At 45.0% G+C, this 22239-nt stretch overlaps 1 protein-coding gene across 1 annotated transcript; it reads right to left on the bottom strand.

Moving 5' to 3' along the window:
* Positions 1–710: 710 nt before the first annotated feature.
* On the bottom strand, positions 711–20707 carry antxr1d (ANTXR cell adhesion molecule 1d). The gene is made up of 18 exons (XM_030106600.1): positions 20361–20707; positions 16718–16789; positions 16556–16627; positions 16273–16354; positions 15908–15938; positions 15753–15826; positions 15427–15495; positions 15257–15337; positions 15081–15141; positions 11048–11146; positions 10871–10940; positions 7539–7617; positions 7184–7279; positions 7004–7042; positions 6769–6867; positions 6460–6624; positions 6278–6358; positions 711–1871 (listed from the first exon to the last, which is right to left on the bottom strand). The coding sequence occupies exons 1-18, from the start codon at positions 20609–20611 to the stop codon at positions 1542–1544; spliced, it is 1851 nt and encodes a 616-aa protein (XP_029962460.1). The 5' UTR covers positions 20612–20707; the 3' UTR covers positions 711–1541.
* Positions 20708–22239: the final 1532 nt, after the last annotated feature.

The raw sequence follows: 22239 nt of genomic DNA, 5'->3' as shown, positions 1-22239 counted from the left end.
GAGACATCAAGAGCAAAGCTGTAGGTTGTTCCGCCTCAGGAGTTAGTAATTTATCATCACTCTCATGTGAATCACTTCCTCAGCCCGGCTGCGGCAGCGTGAGTCACGTAAGTGACGGCCTGACCTCCTCATCGCAGTCCATGCATGTCGGCGTTTCAGTGTGTCATGCAAAGAACGGAGCAGATGCCCAGAAGTGACTCAAGAATCCCAGACCGTTCGTCATCGGCATGGCAGCAACATAGTTAACATACTAAACAGTCGACATTACATTATTACCTGCAGTGGTGTTGCTCCCTGTTGTTTTTTTACTGTATTTTTCATAGCCGTTGTACTCATTGCACCGCTTCGATGGAAAACGACTTGGATATGACTTAATCGGAGCAATATTTTCTCCCTGAACTACGAAGCAGCACTGAAAGTAATTTCGAATCTCAGAATTTAAGGTTACTTCAGCACGTTGTTGATATAAATGTCAGATTATTACTGGCCTGTGTAATTAGTTTAATGGAAGAGCACCACTTAGCACATTGCGTCACCGCACGATGCATCTTGTGATGTTCAATTAACTAATAAGTATGTCACAAGATCTGCTGCGCTGACCTTAATCTGTTGGACCAGATTTACAGCAGGTCTGACAATTCATGCCTACTTCAATATAACAGCGGGCGTTTAGTAAGGATGGAAGAAATTACTGAGAAGCAGACACACACTAAAAAAAAACAACTTTTTATTCAGGACACAAAACAAGTTGTTAATAAAGAAATAATGCAGATGATCATCTCTGTCAGTAAATGCAGTATACAGAAGAACCCTGAAGATACATTCTCAATGCAATCTTCTTCCCTTGAAGTGTTGAAATGACCACTAATACACGAGATGCCATGCCACAAAGCGTTGCAGTATCCATCTAAATCCCCCTCACTCAAAGTAAAAGGTAATCAGTGACAGTGAATAGGGGATTTATGCAGAAAGGGCCTGTATTAAAATAAATAATATGGGGAAACTGCCCTGCAGTTGCACTAAATTCACTTGTACACAAAGCTTTAACTAGGATGTCGTTTCTTTGGCTCTAAGTTTGCAGTTGCAAATGATTTGTTGGCATAAAAGCTGGTAAAGATTAAAAAAAAAGGAAACACACACCTCACTTTGCTATCTTCTTTCAATACATGCTTTATGACACATTTTACTTTCTCAAACTGAACTTCTTTGTCATTTATAGAACTTTGAACAACAGTAAACTCCACTAAGGATTGCACTTACTCTGACCACTTCGACCAACAACATCTATTACTGTACAGGCTTAATCAAGGAACTATGTTGGTTTTTTGTTTTTTTTTTTTGGAATAATGTTTATGCCTCAAGAAAAACGTCTGATGAAACTCAGTGGCTGATTTTAAAAACAGATAAATATTTTTTGCTGTCCAGCAACAAAGCACCGAGCGTCTAAGATGAAGACTTTCTGCAGTCTTGGAGTCTTTATAGCAGACAGAGTGCATTTTTTTTTTTGTTTGTTTTGTTTTAATTGGAGGCCCTGTCCGTCATTAGAGCCTGGGTGGGGGTCGAGATGGCGGGGGCCCCGGAGGCCCTGGGGGTGCTCGGGTCGGGGGTGGGCCCGGAGGGGGTCGAACCATGGACGGGGGTGCACGGGAGGGCGGGGCGTTGCGGGAGGACGGTGTGGTGCGGGGCCCTCTGGATGGCGGCTTGGTCCGGGGAACTGAATTGGAGACCAGAGGCTGCTGTTCGACGGGCGGAGGAGGAGATGGGGGAGGAGGAGGAGGAGGCGGCGAGGGGGAGAAACTCGCACGGGGAGCTGCCTGGCGGTTCGGGGCGGACTCTCCATCTTTGACGCGCTGGAAATTTATACAGCGACCCTGCGGGAGACGCACAGGCAGACGGCGCTTTAACTACAAAGTCCACATCGTTTGAGTGCAGAATACAAATTGAAATACAGTCCGTCTTTGTGCAAAATCAATGAGCTTCTAAGACCCGCCGGCCAGAGTGGCTCGTGTGAGGCTTTGCCCAGAGCTGCTCACAGAAGCATGTGTGTTTGAGGCCCGAGAGGGCACACAGAGCCGCCTCTGTGCCCGGGCCACACCTGCACTACAATAGCTGTGATGGTGCAAAGACAGGCCCTGACAAAGTTATCACACACACACACACACACACACACACACAGTTCACGCAGTCTCCAGCTTTCCCCGTTTCCCCTCCTCTTCTCTCCGAGCCTCTGCTGTGACGCCGTCTTTCTTGACGTTGAACAGAAAGTGGTTTATGTCTCTCATAAGCCTGACTTGAAGGAATGTAAAGAAGGGATTTAAATATCCACACAATAGTTAACAGAAGCCCCTTTTTCTTTTAACATAATTTACAAGTCGGGGAGAATGGAACATTTCTCTTATTGTCCTTATTGAGGCTACACACACACACACACACACACACACACACACACACACACACACACACTAACTGTTGTCTTGCTCAGTCAGTGTTTGAAGGATGGAGAGAAGGTCTCTGTGTCACAGACCCTTGGTGGTCTGATTATAACACCTTATTAAACAGAGAGGCCCTAAAGTCACACAGGGGCCATTAAGAGAAGCCCAGCAGCAGCAGCTTTGTGACTGAGAGGGCCATTGTGTGTTAGTGTGTGTGCGTATATGAGAGGTGCGTAATTGATTGAGGGCGCCCGGGGTGGGGTGGGGTGGGGTAAATGTGTGTGTGTGTGTGTGTGTGTGTGTGTGTGTGTGTGTGTGTGTGTGTGACTGCTTCGGTCTTGTCGTGGGGCGGTAGTGAAAAGGCCAGTTTGTGAGCAACAGCACAACACCAGAAAGAGCATATGGACACAATGAGAACACAAGCTCATGAATATGAGTGTGTTTGTGAGTGTGTGTGTGTGTGTGTGTGTGTGTGTGTGTTCTTGTATTTCTATCCTTGTCGGGGCCAAATGTCCCCACAAGGATAGCAAAACGTGAAACGACGTGCCTTGTGGGGACCTTTTTCCGGTCCTAAGTAGGAGAAACAGTGTTTTCTTGACCATGTTGTTGTTACTGAAAAAAGTAAAAGTGCAAAAACATTTCTTTAGGGTTAGGCTTTGTTGTGGTGTGGGTTGGGGTTAGGGTAAGGGTCAGGGTTAGGGGCTAGACATGAATGGGAGTCAATGGACGGTCCCCACAAGGATAGAAATACGAGACTGTGTGTGTGTGTGTGTGTGTGTGTGTGTGTGTGTGTGTGTGTGTGTGACTGTAAGCAGGCCTCCACCAGAACATATGGCCTGAATGGAACCTCAGCCTCATCAACAGCAGGCACAGAGTTTGGAGAGGCTGCGCTGGACTGGAGAAAAACCCCTGATGATACATTAATGTGTAACCTGTGACAGTCGGTCGAACTGCCTGCTATTAGTCATTTCCCTTCCGAAGAAATTCCTTACATTGAACTCCCACTTCTTTCTAAGAAGAAAAACAAAAAAGCCCCGCAGGATCCTTGTTTACGCCGCTGCTCTGCTTCTTCTTCCCAGCCCCAGGATTGTTTTCAGACCCTCCTGCCTTCCAGCTTTTCTCGGACAAACACATAAAGCGGACTGCCTGTCGGCGCGCGGCGGGAGCGGATGCACGCGCGCATTTGTCTTTACTACAGTAAAGGAAATAAGAGCGAGACAGATCTGACCTGACAGCTCCGCCTGTCACCTTCCATGACATTACAGAAATTCACTGGCATAAGAGAAACGCTTCATGTTTAGTCACAGCAGTTAAGCAGCTGCTTTGGTTAGTTTTAGATTTATTTTTGAGGTTTTCTGTTCTTGCTCCACATTTTATGAAGTAAACAGATCTGAGTGCAATGCTGAGTCACTTCAAAATGGTTTTCAATATTTTGTAATAAAAAAGCATAATTATCCAAAGCAGCTTCATAAATAGAAACTCCCTAGGTTGCAATGATTTTGAGATGGAGTTCTTTAGTTTTAATAAGTGAATTATAAAAGAAGTAAAGATAAAATATTCACTTATTAACATTTTTGTGCAGCGTGTATAGACTTTCTTAAGAGTGAAGATTTCTCCTCAGGGATTAAATCCAAATAATATGATATAAACTCAAATCTGTTGCCATATGTAAAACAGTGTTATTACTGGTGTTTGATAGTTACGTATTTTGTATGAATCAAAGTTTGTGAAAGTGACAGATCTCACACTGGATTTTGGTTTTTCCACGTAATACCTGGCAAACGCAGAAATACTCCTGAGGGTGAAAGTGAGTCTGTTTGGAAATCACTGATAATCAAAACCTTACTGTAAACAGTTTGGCTGGAACGACGGTCTCTTGGAAGCAATCGTCCCTATAAAAACAGTTGACAGCATTTTCTTTGGAAAATGCAGAGTGCCAATAAAACTCACTCAGAACAGATGCTGATATTCAAAAACCTTTTTTTTTGTTTCTTATTACACAATTTGAGGAACTTGCAGACAAGTTTTGGCACGAATAACACAAGAGCTGGACCTTCTGTGGTGATTTAAACACAAATATATATACAGTATATATATAAAATATAGCTCCGCCCTGCAGTAGTGGTAAACACGCGCCACCTAAAACTCGAATTAGAAAATATTCGTCTTTTTTTGTTGGGATTTGGGTGAAATGACCCTTCAAGTGAGGTAATGAGGGGAAACAAAAAAAAAAGGGGAGCTGAGGCAGGGGATTCATTTGCAGTGTCTGTGAGCGAGGATGGAGGGTCCCGGCACCCGCCCTCTGGTCTGGCCTGAGCAGCACGGTGGGGCCGTCGCCACCATCGGCTCAGCAGACAAAAGAAGGGAATCTCGTCTGTCACAATATGGCTCGTGGCCTTTCAACTCTCCATCTGTTTGTGCGACGCTCACTCAGGAGAGCTAACACACACGTTAAAGTGGCACAAACACACACACACACACACACACACACAGACACAGAGCAGGGAAAGGGCGATGAAATGCAAACGGGGAGCGTGGCAGAAAATGGCAGCCCTCTGATGGCTGCTTTCAGGGGCGGTGGAGTGGGAGTAATGCGGGGAGAAAGCAGGACAAGCGGCTCCCGAGCTGCTGGTTAACAAGGCGCGTAGTCAACACCGCTAGTTACTGCTGCACTTTTCGCCACCTTGATGGCCTTTTTGGAGTCCGACTGCAGTTCGTTGAAAATTCAGATCGATGCCATCACTGTGGGCAGTGAGTGATCGTCATGTTTGATATGGTTTACGAGCCACCGATTTGCAGCAGCTACCTCGGACGGAACAAAAGTCGATTTTTTTTTTTTTTTTTTTCCCACATGAAAAGTAGCGCTTTATTTTCCGCAGTTAAATGGAGCGTGAAAGGAGTTGCAAGGGTCATTGTTGGGGGGGCTCTGTGAACCGGAGCCCCTCAGAAAGTGACTGACAAAGGCTTTAAAAACTTTTGCTCTGACAGGGATCAATTGTTCTGCTTAAAAAAAAAAAAAAAAAAACTGTCCAAGATGGAAAAACTGGATGAAAACCACTGATGATGGCCACAGCTTTCACAGACTTGAAATACAGTAGAGGCATACACACACAGCTAGAAAAAAAAAAGAGAAAAGAATCACCCCATTCAAAGGAGAAATCAATAAATTGGACATTGATGTGGGATCTGCTATGAGAAGTGACAATGACACTATTTACAGCCGAGCAGATGTTTCCCCATGACAACCAGAGCAATGATGAAAACATGTCTCTGGGGGTCTGGGACGCCATTCACAGGGTCAAGGTTAGATAACGGCGACGGCTCTGCTCGCTCTCTTTCTGCTGCACGCGGCGACGTCGTCGTTTGGGACTTCAGAAGCTTCCGTTAAGATTCACAGGAAACTTGTTTCACGAGTCAAAATGCGACAGTAGGATTTATTTATGTTTGCTATGAACGTCGCATTGAGACTGAGAAGTGAGAAGTGAGAGTGTGACGTCATTTGGAAACTTGATAGGAAGTGATTTCCTGGGAGGAATGGCGAAGAGTATGGGAAATTACAGAACTCCTTGTAGTCACACAATTGCAGCTTTGATGAAGGGAGTGGTATCAATAGTTCATTGAGGCACTGCGAAGGAGGGTGTGTGTGTGTGTGTGTGTGTGAACTGTACTGCTGTCTTATAGATCTTTATGCACTGTGGCAGGGAGAAGAAAGATGCAGATGGTCTGTTGTTCCCAACAAACTGTACCAAAAGGCAGAGCAGTCGTCCTAATTATACATATTTACCAAAATGACAGCCTTGCCGCTGTGCGTGTTTGTGTTGTGCTGGACTGAGAGGTGAACTCACCTGGTCTCCGGGTTGTGGTCTCATCAGAGATACCTGGTCATAACCTCTTCTGAATAAAGCCCACAGAGCATCAAGTTTCCCCTGTAGAAAAACAAAACAAACAATATCTGAGCTCTCAAAATCTGAAGCCAGACTCTTAAGTTTTGAGAATGTTTTCATGATTGGTGACATATCGGACTCACCTTAATGGGACTGTACCACCTCCTCTGCTGTGGGGGGCGGCGGGGAGGCTTTCGAGGTTTTGGTTCGTAAGGTTCGAATTCCTGCTCTGGCATCTTCACTACAGCATTTTTAGGTTTGTCCAGCTTGGCCCCTTCCTCAGTGGAGCCTTTCTCCCCCCATCGCACCTGGTGGGTTTTTTTATAGTGACATGAAACATCACTGAAACGTCAGGCTAAAGACACGTCCGGGTGACTCCAAACACTATTAGGATTTATGTCTGTATAAATCTGTAAAAAACATTTACACAGTGTGAGACTGGATGTGTGTACCTCCATGCGTTTGATGCCACCGACTCCTCTTCCTCCGTAATATGAAGCATCCACTGTGGGCCACCTCTTCTTCGGCATCCCATCCTCATCATCAGACTCCTGCAAGTTAGATTTCCGTTAGCATGATGCCATTTATTGTTATTTCCTCTTTGTTTTTTCACACTAACAACAAAAAAAGATATAATCCAACAATATGATAAAAGAATTGCAGAATCAGTGCAGGTTCATGACTCACTGGCTCAGGAGGAGGAGGGGGCGGAGGCTCTTTGATCACCTAAAAATGAGAAAAATAATTTATTCAAAAACACCATAATCATTTTGAGTATTCAAGCTGAAAATACTTCAGTGTTTCCTGGTTCCATAAATAAGCATCTCTCCTTTCAGACTGATAATCAGGGTGAACCACCAGACTCACCACAGTGCAGCAGAGAGGCCAGAACCACCACATCAGCAGCAGCGCCAGCAGGAGGAAAACCACCAGCAGCGATATCAGCACGATGGTGCCGTCGAACTGCACAGGAGACACAACGCCGTTCAGCCAGATCAATAAACAATGAGTGTGACAAAGGGGGAAACTAAAGGCGAGAGTACTCACAGCCTCCTCTGATGACAGACACAACAGAGGAGACCTCAGCGAGGAGAAGAAGAGGAACAAGAAAACATAAAGTTGGAAGAAAGATTATTCAAACAAAGATGCATACTACGAGAGAGAGAGAGAGAAAGAGAGATGTTTAAGATGTTGCAGCGCAGTACGGACAGGAGGGACTCACACATTCCGTGGTGGTGATGTGAACGGAGCTGGTGATGTAGGACAGGCCTTCGTTCATGCTCACCTGGAGATAGATCACCCTGCAGAGCACAGACCCATCACCAATCAAACGCACGTCACGGCGTGTCTGCACGTTTAAAAACACGGCCGCGGTCCTCTCTGGCCACATTAAAGAGCTCTCGGTGTCAGGCGCATTCCTCTATCGACTTTGCCCATACTTGCTGCAATATAATCACAAAAATATGCTGACAAAGACCCAAAGCTGGAGCCTGTGAAAAGGTCGCAAAGTTCTCCACCCACAGAAAAAATCTCCGCTTTGGATCAGACCCAGAAACTCTAATGGGGAAAGAAACCGCAGACAGCAAAACTGACTTCTTTTCCCCCAGTTTCCAAAGCTGATACGAGCAGCGGCTCCCGCACAAAGACTGTCATGACATTACTTTCCATGAGTGAGATGACAGGATACAAATGATGTTAGAGCCATGACTGTGCATGAAATGCATGAAGAAGAAGAAGACGTACACATGTGTCTGGCCAGGCTATAGGCTCCAGCTGTGGGTTCGAGGAAGAATGGAGGAAGGCCTCTCCTGCTGCTCCAAGGCTTTAAGGCGAGAGAGACAAGTGGGGCATTGAGCTTTGGATTGAGGATTGAGGGGGGCAGCCGGGCGGAGGTCACTGCAGCGAGGTGGTGAGGATACAGTGGGTGGGGGGATGGTCAGAGGAAGGCTTTTCCTGTTCGACATCCCTTCAGCAATGGCCCTCCCTTCTGAGACCCCCTCTTCACTTCCTCAATAACTGACACTGTATTCAGTCCCTCACCCCCTCCCCTGTCCTCTCCACTGTAGCTCGCCTCATAACTCACACTGACACTATTTTGAAAGTAGGAAATTGGCGGTACAGGTGCCGCTAATCTTTTCCTCCACATTTTTTCCCTCCTGTTGTGATTCACCCCCCCCCCCCATTTCTCATTATTTGGTCAAAACTCCTTTCAGGCAGACAGGAGGCGAGGAGCTATCAGCTCCACTCTGACAGAGAGATCTCAGCCCCTATCAATCATCGATCTGCCCGCTATGGATGTATTCGCCTCGTGTGTGTGTGTGTGTGTGTGTGTGTGTGTGTGTGTGGTACAAAGAAGGGGGAGCTGCATCCGGAAGGTTCCCAGTCAACACAGATTTGTGTGACGGCAGCGCCGCTGACTTCATTGCAGGCGACAATGCGACTTGGGTGAAGCAGGAGGTGAGCGAGGGTCTGTGGGGTGTGAGCAAAGAGGTAATGCTGGGAGCTGGAGCCTCCCTCAGACCTGATGTATAGACTCAATCACCTCAAACCAAGAAGGAGCTCATCTATAACGCGACCTGACATGCAGGGAAAGATTTTAAAGCTGAAGCCAGTGATTGTTGTTGTTACTGATAATTTCTGCTCCATAAAATAGCAGAAAAGGGGGAACATGTACTTCAGAATTCATTTCAAGAAGTAATTTAAGACAACCGTGTGTCTATCTGAGAGTGTGTGAGTTTTACCAAGCTCTCAATGTAGATACCTTTAAACTGATTTGGTTTTCTTACGTGTGTCTTTAAGTAAACTTTATTTATTGAGCTGATGATCATTTCTGTGCCTTTGTAAGATGATGTCAATATTTTGTGATTAAAGTCGAATTGTTGAGACTGAGCTGCATTGCCACTAATAACTAGAAGATATATGTAAAACTTTCTGAGTGAGGCCCAAATGTTAAGAATGAAGGTGAAGAACAAGTTCATTTGAAATATCTTAAAATGTTGAGAAGGAAATGACATAATACAGAAAGTCTAAATGTGGATGACAAGATTAGATTTTTAGCCAAGAATGTGTATTTACTTCTTGACATCATTGTCTTGACATATGAGACATAATATCAAATGCTAGATTTAAAAGAATCTTTCATGAACATTTCTCACCTTAATTTGACTTTTGTTGAATATCTAGGGATAAAACTGCTGCTTGACAAAAAAAAGTCCATAAATAAGAAGACAAGATGAGCTTAAAAACCTCATAAAACGAAGTAGAACCTGGTCTGCTTCTTTCATTTTTTAACTTTTTCTTTAGAGAAAAAAGAAAAGAAAAAACTTCAGTTGCAGAAGAAGATCCAAATCAACGTTCATTGAGGACTCTAAAAATAGCGCCCCACCATTCCAAAGAAAGGGTTTTGTAACACCTGTCCAGGCTGCAGAGCGTCACACTCGCCTCGCCACATCCTTCCACATCTCTCGCATCGCAGCCCAGAACTCATCAGCCAGCTGTTGGCCTTCTCTCCGGGCCCTTCAGCCATTCACAGCTCACTTCCTCTTTAGCGGCTCTCGGGGTGTGAGGCAGTGCTGACTCTGCTCTAATGGGCCTCCGTTACACGGCGGGACGCCTCCTTCAGGCATCGCTGCGGCGTGTAATGACGCTCCCCGTTCCTGCCCCGCTCTCGGGAGGAGCGGCTCCACCTGCCGTGTCGACGCGCTGGCAGCCATCAGCACACACTCACAGACAAAAAGCGATGGAGATTTTCTGCACGGCATAATTTGCGAAAGTATTGCTTTGTCCTCATGTCATTATGTTGGACCCAAAACAATGATCTGTAAGTTTTTTGCGCCACCTCTGCTTTAAGGTGTGAATGCAGCACACTGTGGCGTGACAGGTTGTTAAAATCTTCGAACACACTGGCAGACAGGACGGGCTCAAATCATGGCAGAAATCTGAGTGACAGAAACAAGACAGATGATGACTAGGAGGTGTCTGAGGCCACGGGCCTGGGTGTATAATTATGCACAGCACTGCAGGCGGCGGGGATCAGGGAGGCTGCTGGGCCTCGCTCCTCTCTGAACTCGGCCTTCGGCTTTGTTCGGCGGCCTCAGTCGCTCCGATTCACCACAGGCAAAGCCGGAGACCCTCAGAGGAAACTCCACACCGCCTTGATGACTGCACTCACACTTTTCTCTCCCAAAGCACCACGCAGAAATTGGGAACATCACAGACAACACACACACACACACGCACACATGCTGACGTGCGCGCGCACAAGCTCACACATTGTTACAAAGTCTCCCAAGCAGACTCTCATTAAGTCGTGTTCCTGGGCTCTGCTCCTGTTGTCCCCCTGTGATTAGTGTCTGGCTTCGTTAGCTGTGACAAACATTGATTGATCACAGACACACAATGACTTTGACCCTAATTTGTTCAAGGACGGCAGTCTTCTGCGTCCACACACAAACTTGAGTGCAGCTGGCACATATCTGTGTTGCAGCTGTACGTGGATCGTTCGGAAAAACAAATCTTTGTGGGGGGAGTGAAAACATGGAAAGAGCAGCTTACCTTCCCGCTTCCTCGACGACTGGAGCTGGACACAGCAGAAAGGTGTCCTCTATTCCAGCCGGCCTCTCATCTGCACAAAGAAAAAGAGGAGATAAGCTTCAGATTCGATGGAGATTATTTTACAAAGACCTGCACAAGCGCGTAACGTTGACTTTCTGTTTGTGCGCACGGCCTTACCCACAGAGTGTGTGTCATTCAGCTTGAAGCTGCAGAGGACCTGGTCGATGTTTCTGGCATGAAGGAAACCATTTCCTCTCACAACCACCTGGAAACTGTCTGAGACAAAGAAAAAAAAAAAAAAATGAGTGCAGGTGTTTTCAGAAATGGTTGGAAACGTGCACGCTCGTGCATGACTGCGGACCAGACGCATATTTTCAGCAGTGTGTGTGTGTGAGTCGTAAAAGATCACAATCGCACCTCCATTTCATTTTGATGGAGAACAAAATTCCTGGCACGTAATTAAAGGAAGTGTGGACAGAAATTAGGCTTCTCGAATGTGCGGATATTGACCGGCTGAACACGTGCACGCCGCTTGACTGGGTGTTTGTGCGTGCCGTGTGGAAAGGCCACAATATGCTCCACTGGTGCTAATACTGAAAGTGCGGCTATTCACAAATATCTCAGACTGTGTAGTAGCTAGAAGGTGTGTGTGTATGTGTGTGTGTGTGTGTGTGTGTCTTTGACCTTTAGTTTTCCTAGGGCTCTGTTAAAGTGCACTGACAGAAGCTTGCCAACATATGCTGGAGTGTCTATGTGGCTGCTGCCCAGCATATGTTAAAGAGCGGGGAAAAAACACTCGCTTAAAACGTGCCTGCAGGGCTGACAGCAGCGCAGCACTGTCAGAGTAGGTCTGACCTCACCTATGGCGCCACGCTGTGACATTAGCACATGTGCAGATGTGTGTGTGGGAGTCTCCACTACATGTATGTGCATTTTTTTTTTTTGTTTGTTTTAACGAACATGCAAGCACTTCCTCAGCATCGGTTCATGGACGTGCACGCGTGTTGTGTTAGAACTCGTGTGTCTGGCTTGTGCATTCGGATTTCCTCTAGCATTATCCCATCTAATAGAAGCGAACATTTGCCACACCTTTAACATTTAAAGGCCCAGCGTGAAGATCACTGGATAAAAACCTCACAGGGTGTGGGTGGATACGTGGCAGTGTTTCTTTAAAGGTCAGACAAGCGACTACGAAAATCAAAAGCACCTTTGCACTAACAGAAGCAAACAGAAAGGAGGCATGTATATTCATATTTCTGTACATCTCTCCATGTTTGCAGACACTGAACTGAATGCTGGAGTATACACACGGTAGGAGGCGATCGGTGTTGACCATCGTCTCTCTTGTAGTCTATGTACTCCCTGTTTATACATGAAATGTATGTCGATACAAGAAATGTACCTGTCTGTCCTATTTCTTTCTCTTTCTGTCCCCTCACCCCAACTGGAATAGCAGAAAGCCGCCACCTCTGAGCCTGGTTCTGCAAAGATTTCTTCCTGTTAAAACTCAGTTTTTCCTTTCCACAGTCACTCATGCTTGCTCACATGGATCTGCTGGGTTTTCTCTGTAATTTATTTTATAATTGGCACTTTATAAATAAAGCTGAATTGAATTGAACTGACATACTAAATAAATGTCAAAATGAAATTGAGATGTAGAAAGAGAGGGGTATATACTGGTGCAAGTTGGATCATTTTTAGTACTAAGCTCTCTTTATTTATTAATATGTTGGAGTTAATGCAGCATTAATGAGGTAAGAACTGCTCTGTGTGTGTGTGTGTGTGTGGGTGTGTGTTCATGTGTGTGCGTGTGTGTGTGTCAGTCGCAGCCACTGTCTCATCATTTCGTCCACTGATATTCAACATGCATTTGACAGACACACACTCTTTTAAACACAACATCTCATGACGGACAGCCGAATGATGTAATTCCCGCCTTCGCTCATGCCCTCTCCCACTTCCTGCCCTCCTGAAAGAGACAACCACAGCTCTCAGAATGACAATTACTGTCTGTCACAATACAGTGACAAACACATAAGTTGTGGTTTATTTGGTTTGCAGCCACTACAACATGCAATTTATAGAACTTTGAGGGCATAACAGTAATCAGTCCTAATTCTTAGTGCCGTCCTCTTTAGATATGCTGACATGAGCTATGAGGAATTACCAAGTCACATATTTTTTTTAACAAAAAGGCATTCAACTCCTTATGCATTTCTAAAAATAACTCCATAGATGGTTTGAATTGAAAACAAACTCTATCACATATCAATCTGACCCTCTTCATACATGCAAACACACACCAGAGCCCGACGCGCGAAAGGTCAGCGCTGTCAGGAGCGTGGTGGGCAGGAACTGGTGGTGCGCTGCTGACGTGCTCAACACATATGCTGCTCATCGCTCCTGTCGGCCTTCTGCGGCCGCGTGTCTGTTTACATCTTCACCTGTCTGTCTGACAAGGCCTGGGATTCGAATGAATGTGTCTGTGTGTTACTACATGTGTATAACAGATATGCACATGTCGTGTGTGTGTGTGTGTGTGTGTGTGTGTGTGTGTGTGTGCACAGGGAATAAAGGGTATAGCTTGTCCGAACAGCACTTCCTCAATCACGCTAGTGTGAAAGGACAGTAAAGGGCAGGGAGGGGCGAAGGAGGAAGGGACAAGAGGGAGGAAAGGGTCAGACGCTAATGAAAGCAGCAATCTCTCCTGTCATGTTAGATCTAAGGTCTAAGTGTGTGTGTGTGTGTGTGTGTGTGTGTGTGTGTGTGTGTGTGTGTGTGTGTGTGTGTGTGTGTGTGTGTGTGTGTGTGTGTGTGTGTGCGCGCGCACATGGGGGAATCAGTGCTGTCATGTCTGATAGTGTGGTCCAACGTTCACTGTCCAGTCTGATGGCCTGTTTGCAGGCGCCTCGCTCTGGTCACTTCGCATCAGCGTGAGGGACGTGTGTGCGTGTGCTTCAAGACGTGTGTGTGTGTGTGTGTGTGTGTGCGAGCGAACTGAAGATAATCTAAACGTGTGTGTGTTAGTGCAGTGCATGAACAATATTTTTTGTGACTACATGCCGGAAAAGAGGAAAAACAGGGCTATAGATCGACTGTCACAATATATACGCAAAGGGTCGGTGTGTGTGTGTTTTATGTACATACTGACATGTGTGTGTGCGCTTCAGGATAAGTGGATGTTTACACAAGATTATACACAGACCTCTGAACAGCTTTATCTCCAGCATACATGTATATATATAGAATTTAGCAAAGAAACAGCTTTTTTTCCACACAGCGATGTAAAGCACGTTAAACATAGAATATGAGCTCTGAATATATGAGGCTTGTTTTTATTCTCAAACATAAAGTCATGAAGGCACATAAAGTGCGCTGTGAGCATATTACAATCCTAAGTAATTAGGCCAGAGTCAGACGTTGGTTAAAGCGGGTCCAGAGTTTCTTAGTTCACTGACCATTAGGCTGCTCATCAATCGAATAATAAATGAGGCTGTTGGAGGATATTTGGGCAAACGCCAAGTCACAACACACACAAGCTTGTACTTCCACAAGAGAATGATGGATGTTTTCTTTTTTTAACCTCCCTCTTTTATCCTTTGTGGAGCGGCGTTTAGGAGCCTCACATCTTCTTTTCATCTCCTTTCCTTTCTTTCATTTCCCATAATATAGATGTGAATCTCTATCAGCTGTTTGGCAGAAAATGCACTCTCTTGGTAAGTGAGTCCTAATAAGGTCATGTCAAAGCTCATCCATCCTGCTACCCATAAACACTCTCTCTCTCTCGGTTCTTCCCATCCCGCCTCCTGTTTAAGACTAGAAACAGAGGAGCCAGATTAAGGGAGAGGAGGGAGTTCAAACAACCGAAATGGTTATTTAGCATATAGGATTTGGCAAACTAGGCCAGAGATGCAGCCATGCTTAAAGATTCTCGGCTAATTCCTCTGACCAGCACCCGGTTTTCCCCCCCTTCCACATTTTTTTTTTTTTCTGCACACACGCTGTGCTGAAGCGGCTTTGCTAATTTCCCCCGGCCGTGAGTGACAATACGCTCTCTGTCACTCCGCGGTCACAGGCGTCCACGCGATTACTCAGCCTCATGTTCCACTCCAGAGGCTTTAGATGACTGTCATCTGACACGATCGCACGCCGCGACTGGTCACCGCTCGATAAACCGGGAGGGGAAATGCTCCTTTCTCACACCTCTTACCTCCTGCGCACACGCTGGACGGCTCCGCTGCTAAAATCTCGATGCAGGATTTCTTAATGATCTAACAGATGGGGGGGAAAAAAGAGCAAAATAAGCAAAAAATATCATAATATTTACTGGTTTCTCTGTGTGGGCGAGTGTTGCAAAGATGCACATGTGGGATACGTGTGCCATACCGAGTCAATGATTCCCCTGAGGGCTTGGAAGCCTCCCCACACAGGAAACACATGTTCCACTGTGTCTGCAATAGTTGCAAGCTAGAAAATCACATTGAAAAAAACTCAATTATTTCTTTGCTTTCTCTTGTGCTCCTGTGACGTTATGAACATTCCTGTCTGGACCCTACCTGGGTCTGGTTGAATTCTTTGACCCCTACACAGTATACAATGGCGCCCATTGATCTGGCCCTCTGAGCCTGCAGGAAGACAAAAAAAATAGTTATTATGCAGGGAGCAGAAAGACAACAATACAATGAATGTGTAGATTCAAAACTATGAAAACCACAAAAAAGCACCATTAAAAAAAACAAAAAAACAACTTGAAGCGAACAAACAGCTGGCAGGCGAACAGCCGACAGAGACGGAGTCCAGCCCTGCAGCCATATTTACTCAAGTGTTCATAATATTATTCTGGCTGTTCCCCAAAACATTTTCACTTGATAAGACGTCGTACCTCTCGCTGCGCCGTGTCAAACTGCCACTCGTTCAGTTCTCCATCAGTCAGAGCGATGATCACGCTGGCGGTCCCTGCAGGAAACACATCGTGATGAGGCCTCATGCCTCCTGACACCATGTGTTATAATGTGTTCAGTGTGGATCTGATCATACCGTGTCTCTCCTGATAGATCTGTTTATTCGCCTGCAATTGGAAAGAAACACTATAAAGATCACTGGGAGAGTTTATATTTAAATATGAGTGCAAATTTGTACATGTATCCATCAAAATAAACCCTTTTTAAATGAAAGATGATAAGCACAACATGAAAATGAAGAATCAGATAATTCAAGCACATTGCTTAAATGCTTCGCTTTGCACTTTCAAGATACAGCATACACAGTAATTTATGAGCGTTACCTAATCGGTCATTTAGCCCTCACAAGTGCTTTCAGAAAATGACTCTTAAGGCAGGGACTAAGCTGGTGTGATTTCTGCTGACTCTGAAGACGCACGGAGCCTTTAAACGCAGCCCTACCATTTCCAGGCCCAGGTTCATAAACGTGTCTCCTCCAGGGGAAACTCTCTTCAGAGCCAGCAAGCCTCCAGTGATGGCCTCCCTGTGGAAACCCCACCCCCAAAACAAAACAAATCAGAGTCACATACAACGAAAGGAAGCTTTCCAGAGGAGATTGAAACATGTTCTTAAAAGAGCTGCATTGTCACGTGACTTTTTATGAAAATAAATCTGATGAAAAGAGAACAACAGCAGTGCAGAAACACCATGAGAGATGGCGTTCCCACGTGGAGACGGCCGTTACCTGTTCTCAGTCAGTTTCATGATGATTTTTCCCTGTGTGGAGAAGACGATGAAGGACATTCTCAGCATGGGGCTGCAAAAACAAAATTGTTTTAGCGTTACCGCTCGACCGAAAGCCGGAATCAAAGCATCCGAAAGCATGAGTGACTAATCCTGCTGGTACCTAATAAACTTTTCAGCCAGCTGCTCCACAAACGAGTAGATCTCAATCCAATGATTCTTCACGCTTCCAGATCTGAAAAAAGACACAAATGCAAACCGATTAGGAAAAAATGTGATGTTCTCATTGGTGCAGCTGCAACTCTGCCACTCATCACTGAAATTCAAACAGGTCTTAAAATAAATACACCTTTTTTTTTTGCCACAATTGGAGCTCTTGAGCAACAACATTGACATGTTATATTACCCACTGCAAGGCAAATCTCCTGGTCAGTCCATCACATGCCATTGCATTAGACTGTAACCTGTCAGCGCATCCTGCTGCACGACAGTCTCCCTAATGAAAGCCAGTCCCACGGGGCTGCTAATGAGGGCTAATTGCTGCTGGGCCAGAGGGTGGAGGTTAGACAGGGACAGATGTAGCAGTCTGCCTCTAGCAGGGACCATGCAGCAGGCAGCTGGCCTCTGTGTGTGTGTGTGTGTGTGGAGTATATGTGTTTTTATGTGTGTGACTGTGTGAGGTGGAACAGATGGTCCCACTAAGCATGGCCAGTCCAACAACAGGTTGGAGATCTGCAGAGAGGAAAAAAGAAAAAAGAAGAAGCAAAAGGCTGAGACCTGAACAACAGAGGGACCCAGAAGTAACACTCAGCAGGGGGTAAAGGTGTGAAGAGTCCAACATCAGACAACTGTTACACCGAACTCTGCTGAGAGCAGCACAGAGCTGGTTTGATTTACGACGGCTACTTTGAATTTCCCAACTAACAAGTCACTTCCTGATGCACTGAATAGAGAGGGGAGAACAAAGGATGTAAGAGAACCTGGTTAAACAAACACCTGTTCTAGAATTCACTCTTTTTTTTCTCATACGCATAAAAAAATGGGCTCCGTGTTAACCCAGACTGTGCTGCTGGGGGTGATTTGGCATAACCACAGCACAAACTGCATTTTCCGAGTGTTTAATTCATCTGATTGAAGGAAAAACTTTCTTTGTGTTGCAAATTTTGACAGCATGAACGGACAAGGAGGAGGACTGAAGTCGTCAATATCAACGGAATTTTCTCTTTTAATTGTCTACCTGCATTCTTGTGTTACAGACTATTTTCTTTTCACTGGCAATATTTCCCCTAAAAAGTGTAACAAAATCTGTTTTTCAGAACCCAGCCATAAAACAAAACACCCATTATTTCAATTGCGGGCAACCAGATCGGGAGGAAAATCGCAGCCTGGTATTCTGGTATTTGGTGCGGGTCAGACGGAGAGTGCAGGAATGTGGGGAGCTTATGGGAGCTCAGCTTGTCTAATGCTCATTCTGCGTCTGCTGAGGTGCATCCAGTGGAGAACGCACACATTCTCCACTCGGCGTGTCTCGTAACCTTCCGCACAGTGCACTCAAGGCCAAGCATTTGGGTAAGACAAACACCGAGGAGGTGAGGTCGAGTGGAGACATGCAAAATTCTACCAAAAGCACAGTTTTGATTGTTCTTTATCAGATTAGGTCACTGTGCAAAACAAGCAGCATGTCAGCAGAATCCAGGGGGAAAGATCAGCGGCTTCCTGAAGGCCTGCTGCAGCTTGCAGGTTCAGACATTCGCACAAACAGAGACGCGCCGCAGACTTGGCCAAGCGTGATGCCGCGCTCCTCGGGCTGCTTCTAAACTTTTTGAATCAAAGGGTAACGAGAGAAGAGGGCTGGCAGATGTTGGCAGGGACATTCGAAAGACCATCAAATGTGTTGAAACCAAAGGAAAATGTCAGTCAAAGGGTTCAAATCACGGCTCGTGTATAGGTGGAGCATGTGAGGCAAGAGGCTGAGAGCTTTTGAAACCATTAACTCACTGCATTCGCAAAGGTCACGCATGAATTTAGTTCAATTCAACAGCCCATGTCTCTGATTGGACCATCCATTCGACTAAGCCAAATGGACAGTCATTCTTAGAAACCTTAAATACTGATCATTTCACCTGAATATTACTGAGTTGAAGCCTGAACAACAACTATCATCACTGTGGCTACATTCAATGCTATCACAGTTTGTGCAGAAACAAATCACTGTGATCATTTAATCACAGGCTCTCTAGAATTTTATATTGGAGTCATATTTTGGGGCTAATACATCTTTAGGAGCCTATCTGCAGAGCATCTCCACATGGCATGATTTGACATTGTCTTTTGAAACATGAATTAAGTCACAATTCAAAACATTTTCCCCAAATGACGTATTGAGGTGTTAATATCATTAAAAGTTATTGATAGACTCTTTGGCATTTGTTCACATGTTTTTATGTTTCACTGTTGCAGTTTTGAAGGGTTGAAAATGAAGATTAGATTCCAGACAACTGACCTGTCTTGACTAACCCATCTTTTTTTTTTCCCTTTGCTCATTCGGCATGTTTTGACACGTCACTTCACATGGACATAAACTCTCTTTGCAGCTCCAAGATGTGACAAAAATGACAATTAAAACACATGGGGAGCCCTGAACAGCTGTACAGCCTGAGACCGTCAAGCTTATACATGCCAAGCAGGAAATGAAAACACACTCACTGACCATGTGGCCTGAAAAATGTTAAGGGGATGTTTGTTTGGGCTGTGAGGTGACTGGACTTACATTTACGTTGGTTTACCAAGTAGACCAAAGGTTGGATTGGGGTTAGTCTGAGAGTTGACATAACATCTATAAAAGCTATGAAAGGGTCAAGGGCATCCTGGTGGTTCAGACTGCAAATATGAAACTCCAATAACTATTTTGGATATTGCTTTGAGGAAGCATAAAGTGCTTACTTTGATCACACAATCCAAGAATAATTCCACAGCTGTGCGATCCAGATGCTGTACTTATAAATGAGTTTATTACTCCTTTTGAACAAGAAAAGATCATTACTGACTCAATAACCACTATAGTATCACAAAAACTATGTTTATATACTAATAAGTATGCATTTTTAAAGTGCACGTCTCTTTTTGTGCGCTTTCTCTAACAACGGATCCGTTATTTGCGCAACGCAAATGGCCCAAGATCAACAAAATTCGAATTGCATTCAGTTCTAAGGGAAGTCAAGACAGAAGAAACAATAGAGCTAGAGAGTGATCCCTGTTTGTAGTCCACAGCCCCCGTCGCGGGACTACATCGATGGAGAGAGGAAGCGCTGGAGGCCCAGCAGCTGCTGCAGCTGTGTCCGCAGGCGTCACCCGCCTGAAACTCTATCCATCCTGCTCGCCCTGCCCACATCCCGTGGGTACAGCTCAGCCCGTCTGCCTCAAGACTTTGAACCGGACGAAAAGGAATAAATGCCTCAAAAGTCCAGAACCTTTGTCCTAGTTTTACAACAAAGTGAGCACACCAATGAGATAAACACTGAGAGGAAACATGAGGGTTCAGTAACATCCTCCCTCAACACACACACACACACACATTTTTCAAACAGGTTTTCACATAAAAAGAAAATCTGGTGAAAGTTGGTTAACTGACTTTTACAAGCTCCCTTATAGTTAACTTTTTCCCCAGTGCTGCTGCAGGACACTGAGCTGGTTCTCTCCAGAGCAGCGCGGCTGATGCGCTCCGCGTTTCCAAACAACTCCGAGGTTGCATGGCAATGCGCAGCGAGCAGAAAGTAACAAAGCCATAAATAATATCGGAGACTCACTTGTCCAGAACAAAATAAAGGTCGAATGCGCCCTGACAGGACCTCTCCTCCTCCCCCTGTTGCTCTCCTCCTTGCAGCTCTCCTTCTACCGAGACCTCCAGGAAGAAAAGCCCGAGCAGAGCCAGGGCGAGGAGCGTGCGAGCCTGCGTCCTCGCCATCTTTCCCGGTGACTGTTGACTGCTCCAACACTGCCACTGCTGACGATCTTCACATGTCCTTCTCTCATCTGTTTCCAGTCCGAATCTGTGCATATGCTGCTCTCTTCTTCTTCGCCCTGTCCTGCTACGCTGCGAGCATTCAGCCTCCAGGAGTCCCGTTCGCCCCGAAGCCGGGCGCTCCAACTCTTCTCTCTCGGCTGAGGAGGAGGAAAAAAAAAAAGCAGACTAGCAGGGCAGGGTGAAGGAGAGGAGCGACACCCGAGGAGAGATACAAAACTCCACTTTTCCTTTCTATTTTTTTTTTCTCCACAGAGAAAAAATGAGCCAGTGCGTGAGGGACATTTTCACATTTTGAAACAAATGCAGAAATGCTTGAGTTAAATTCCCTCAAATATCAACATTTTTTAAAAAAATTTTCTTACAAGATTCCTCCCTAAAAACAAACACAACAACACGACAGCTAACAAGCAAAAAAAAAAAAAAACCAAAAAAAAAAACCCTTCTAATCCGCATTTTTATGTTGTTTGGACAGAAAATCAAATAGTACTGCACGTGGAAGATGAGAAATAAATGTCTAATATGGATTTATTATTGCACTCACTTATTTCTATGGGCAATCTGGTTTATGAATTTAATCTCCTATGAAGGAATTCCTGCAAAAAAGGCGCACGTGTGATATACTTGTGGGGCTGAATTGGGGGAATACTTATTTTTTCTGATCAATACATCAGGCACGCAGAGACTTAATCATAAACGTGCTTTTAGAGTTTGCAATTGAATATTATACAATTTATCCAATTTTTAAATTATGGACTAATTAGAGGCTGCAGGAGAGGTCCAGCCCTCCGGTAATACCCACACATATCTTCATATCTGCACATTTTCACTCAATCTACCGTCTAAAATACCCCTCCTCTAAAGAAAAACAAATGCAGGGGTGGGAGAGGAAAACAATTCATCACAGTATATTTAAAAAGATATGATCAAGCTATCCTTCATGTGATTGTCATCAAATCCAAAACCAGTGTCATGTAAAATGCAACTAAAACGAGAAGCAGACATTATCTAACATGAAATAAAACAGTAGTTTTTGGTCTGTGGTGTAATTGCACCAGGCAGTTGGAGTCCGCCCAAGAAGCCCCCTTTTCCAAAGCTTTCATGTGTTCCCTCTCTCTCATTTAAAAAGTTGGCTCAATAGCCAACAGGACATTTATCCAAACCAAGTCTTTGATGCAGAATAATCATTAAATGCTCATTAGACAGAAACATTTAGTTTATGAATAATGCATTTGCCCAGTGGCAAACCCAGACCACCCTGCATCATGTCGTGTAATAGTGGCCAATTTGACTATTTCCCTTTGCCCACATTAGGACAGTTTCCACCACCCCTGCAGAGGAGCAAAGACTTATTGTTTCCAGAAACGTGCCCGGTCCCTGGCACGTATTGCGTAAATCAGTAATTGCTGAATTTTTACATACTCCATGCTGATGCTTTCGATCAACTTTATTTGAGGTAAAAACTGAAACAAAATCACACAGAAAACTCATCAGATCCTCTTTTTAATGTTTACTGATGAAAATAAATTCCCAGCAGCGTCCAAATCAGCCGGTATTCCTCACAGATCAGTGCTGTTCAACATTTCTGTTCACCCTTTACCAATAAGAGAGACGAAATCGGAGGCGCGGGTGCGTGCGTGTGCGTGCGCGCACGTGTTTAAGTC

The sequence above is a fragment of the Salarias fasciatus genome, chromosome 13, assembly GCF_902148845.1.
Source record: "Salarias fasciatus chromosome 13, fSalaFa1.1, whole genome shotgun sequence".
NCBI lineage: Eukaryota > Metazoa > Chordata > Actinopteri > Blenniiformes > Blenniidae > Salarias > Salarias fasciatus.
The sequence above is the reverse complement of the archived record's forward strand: the minus strand, read 5'-3'. Positions and strand labels throughout refer to the sequence as shown.

Coding starts and splice junctions, on each gene's coding strand:
- antxr1d (XM_030106600.1), bottom strand. CDS start 20,611: ATGCACAGATTCGGACTGGAAACAGATGAGAGAAGGACATGTGAAGAT. Junction 16,628..16,717: donor CTGGCTGAAAAGTTTATTAG/GTACCAGCAGGA, acceptor TTGTTTTTGCAG/CCCCATGCTGAGAATGTCCT. Junction 7,618..10,870: donor GTCGTCGAGGAAGCGGGAAG/GTAAGCTGCTCT, acceptor TGTGCTCTGCAG/GGTGATCTATCTCCAGGTGA.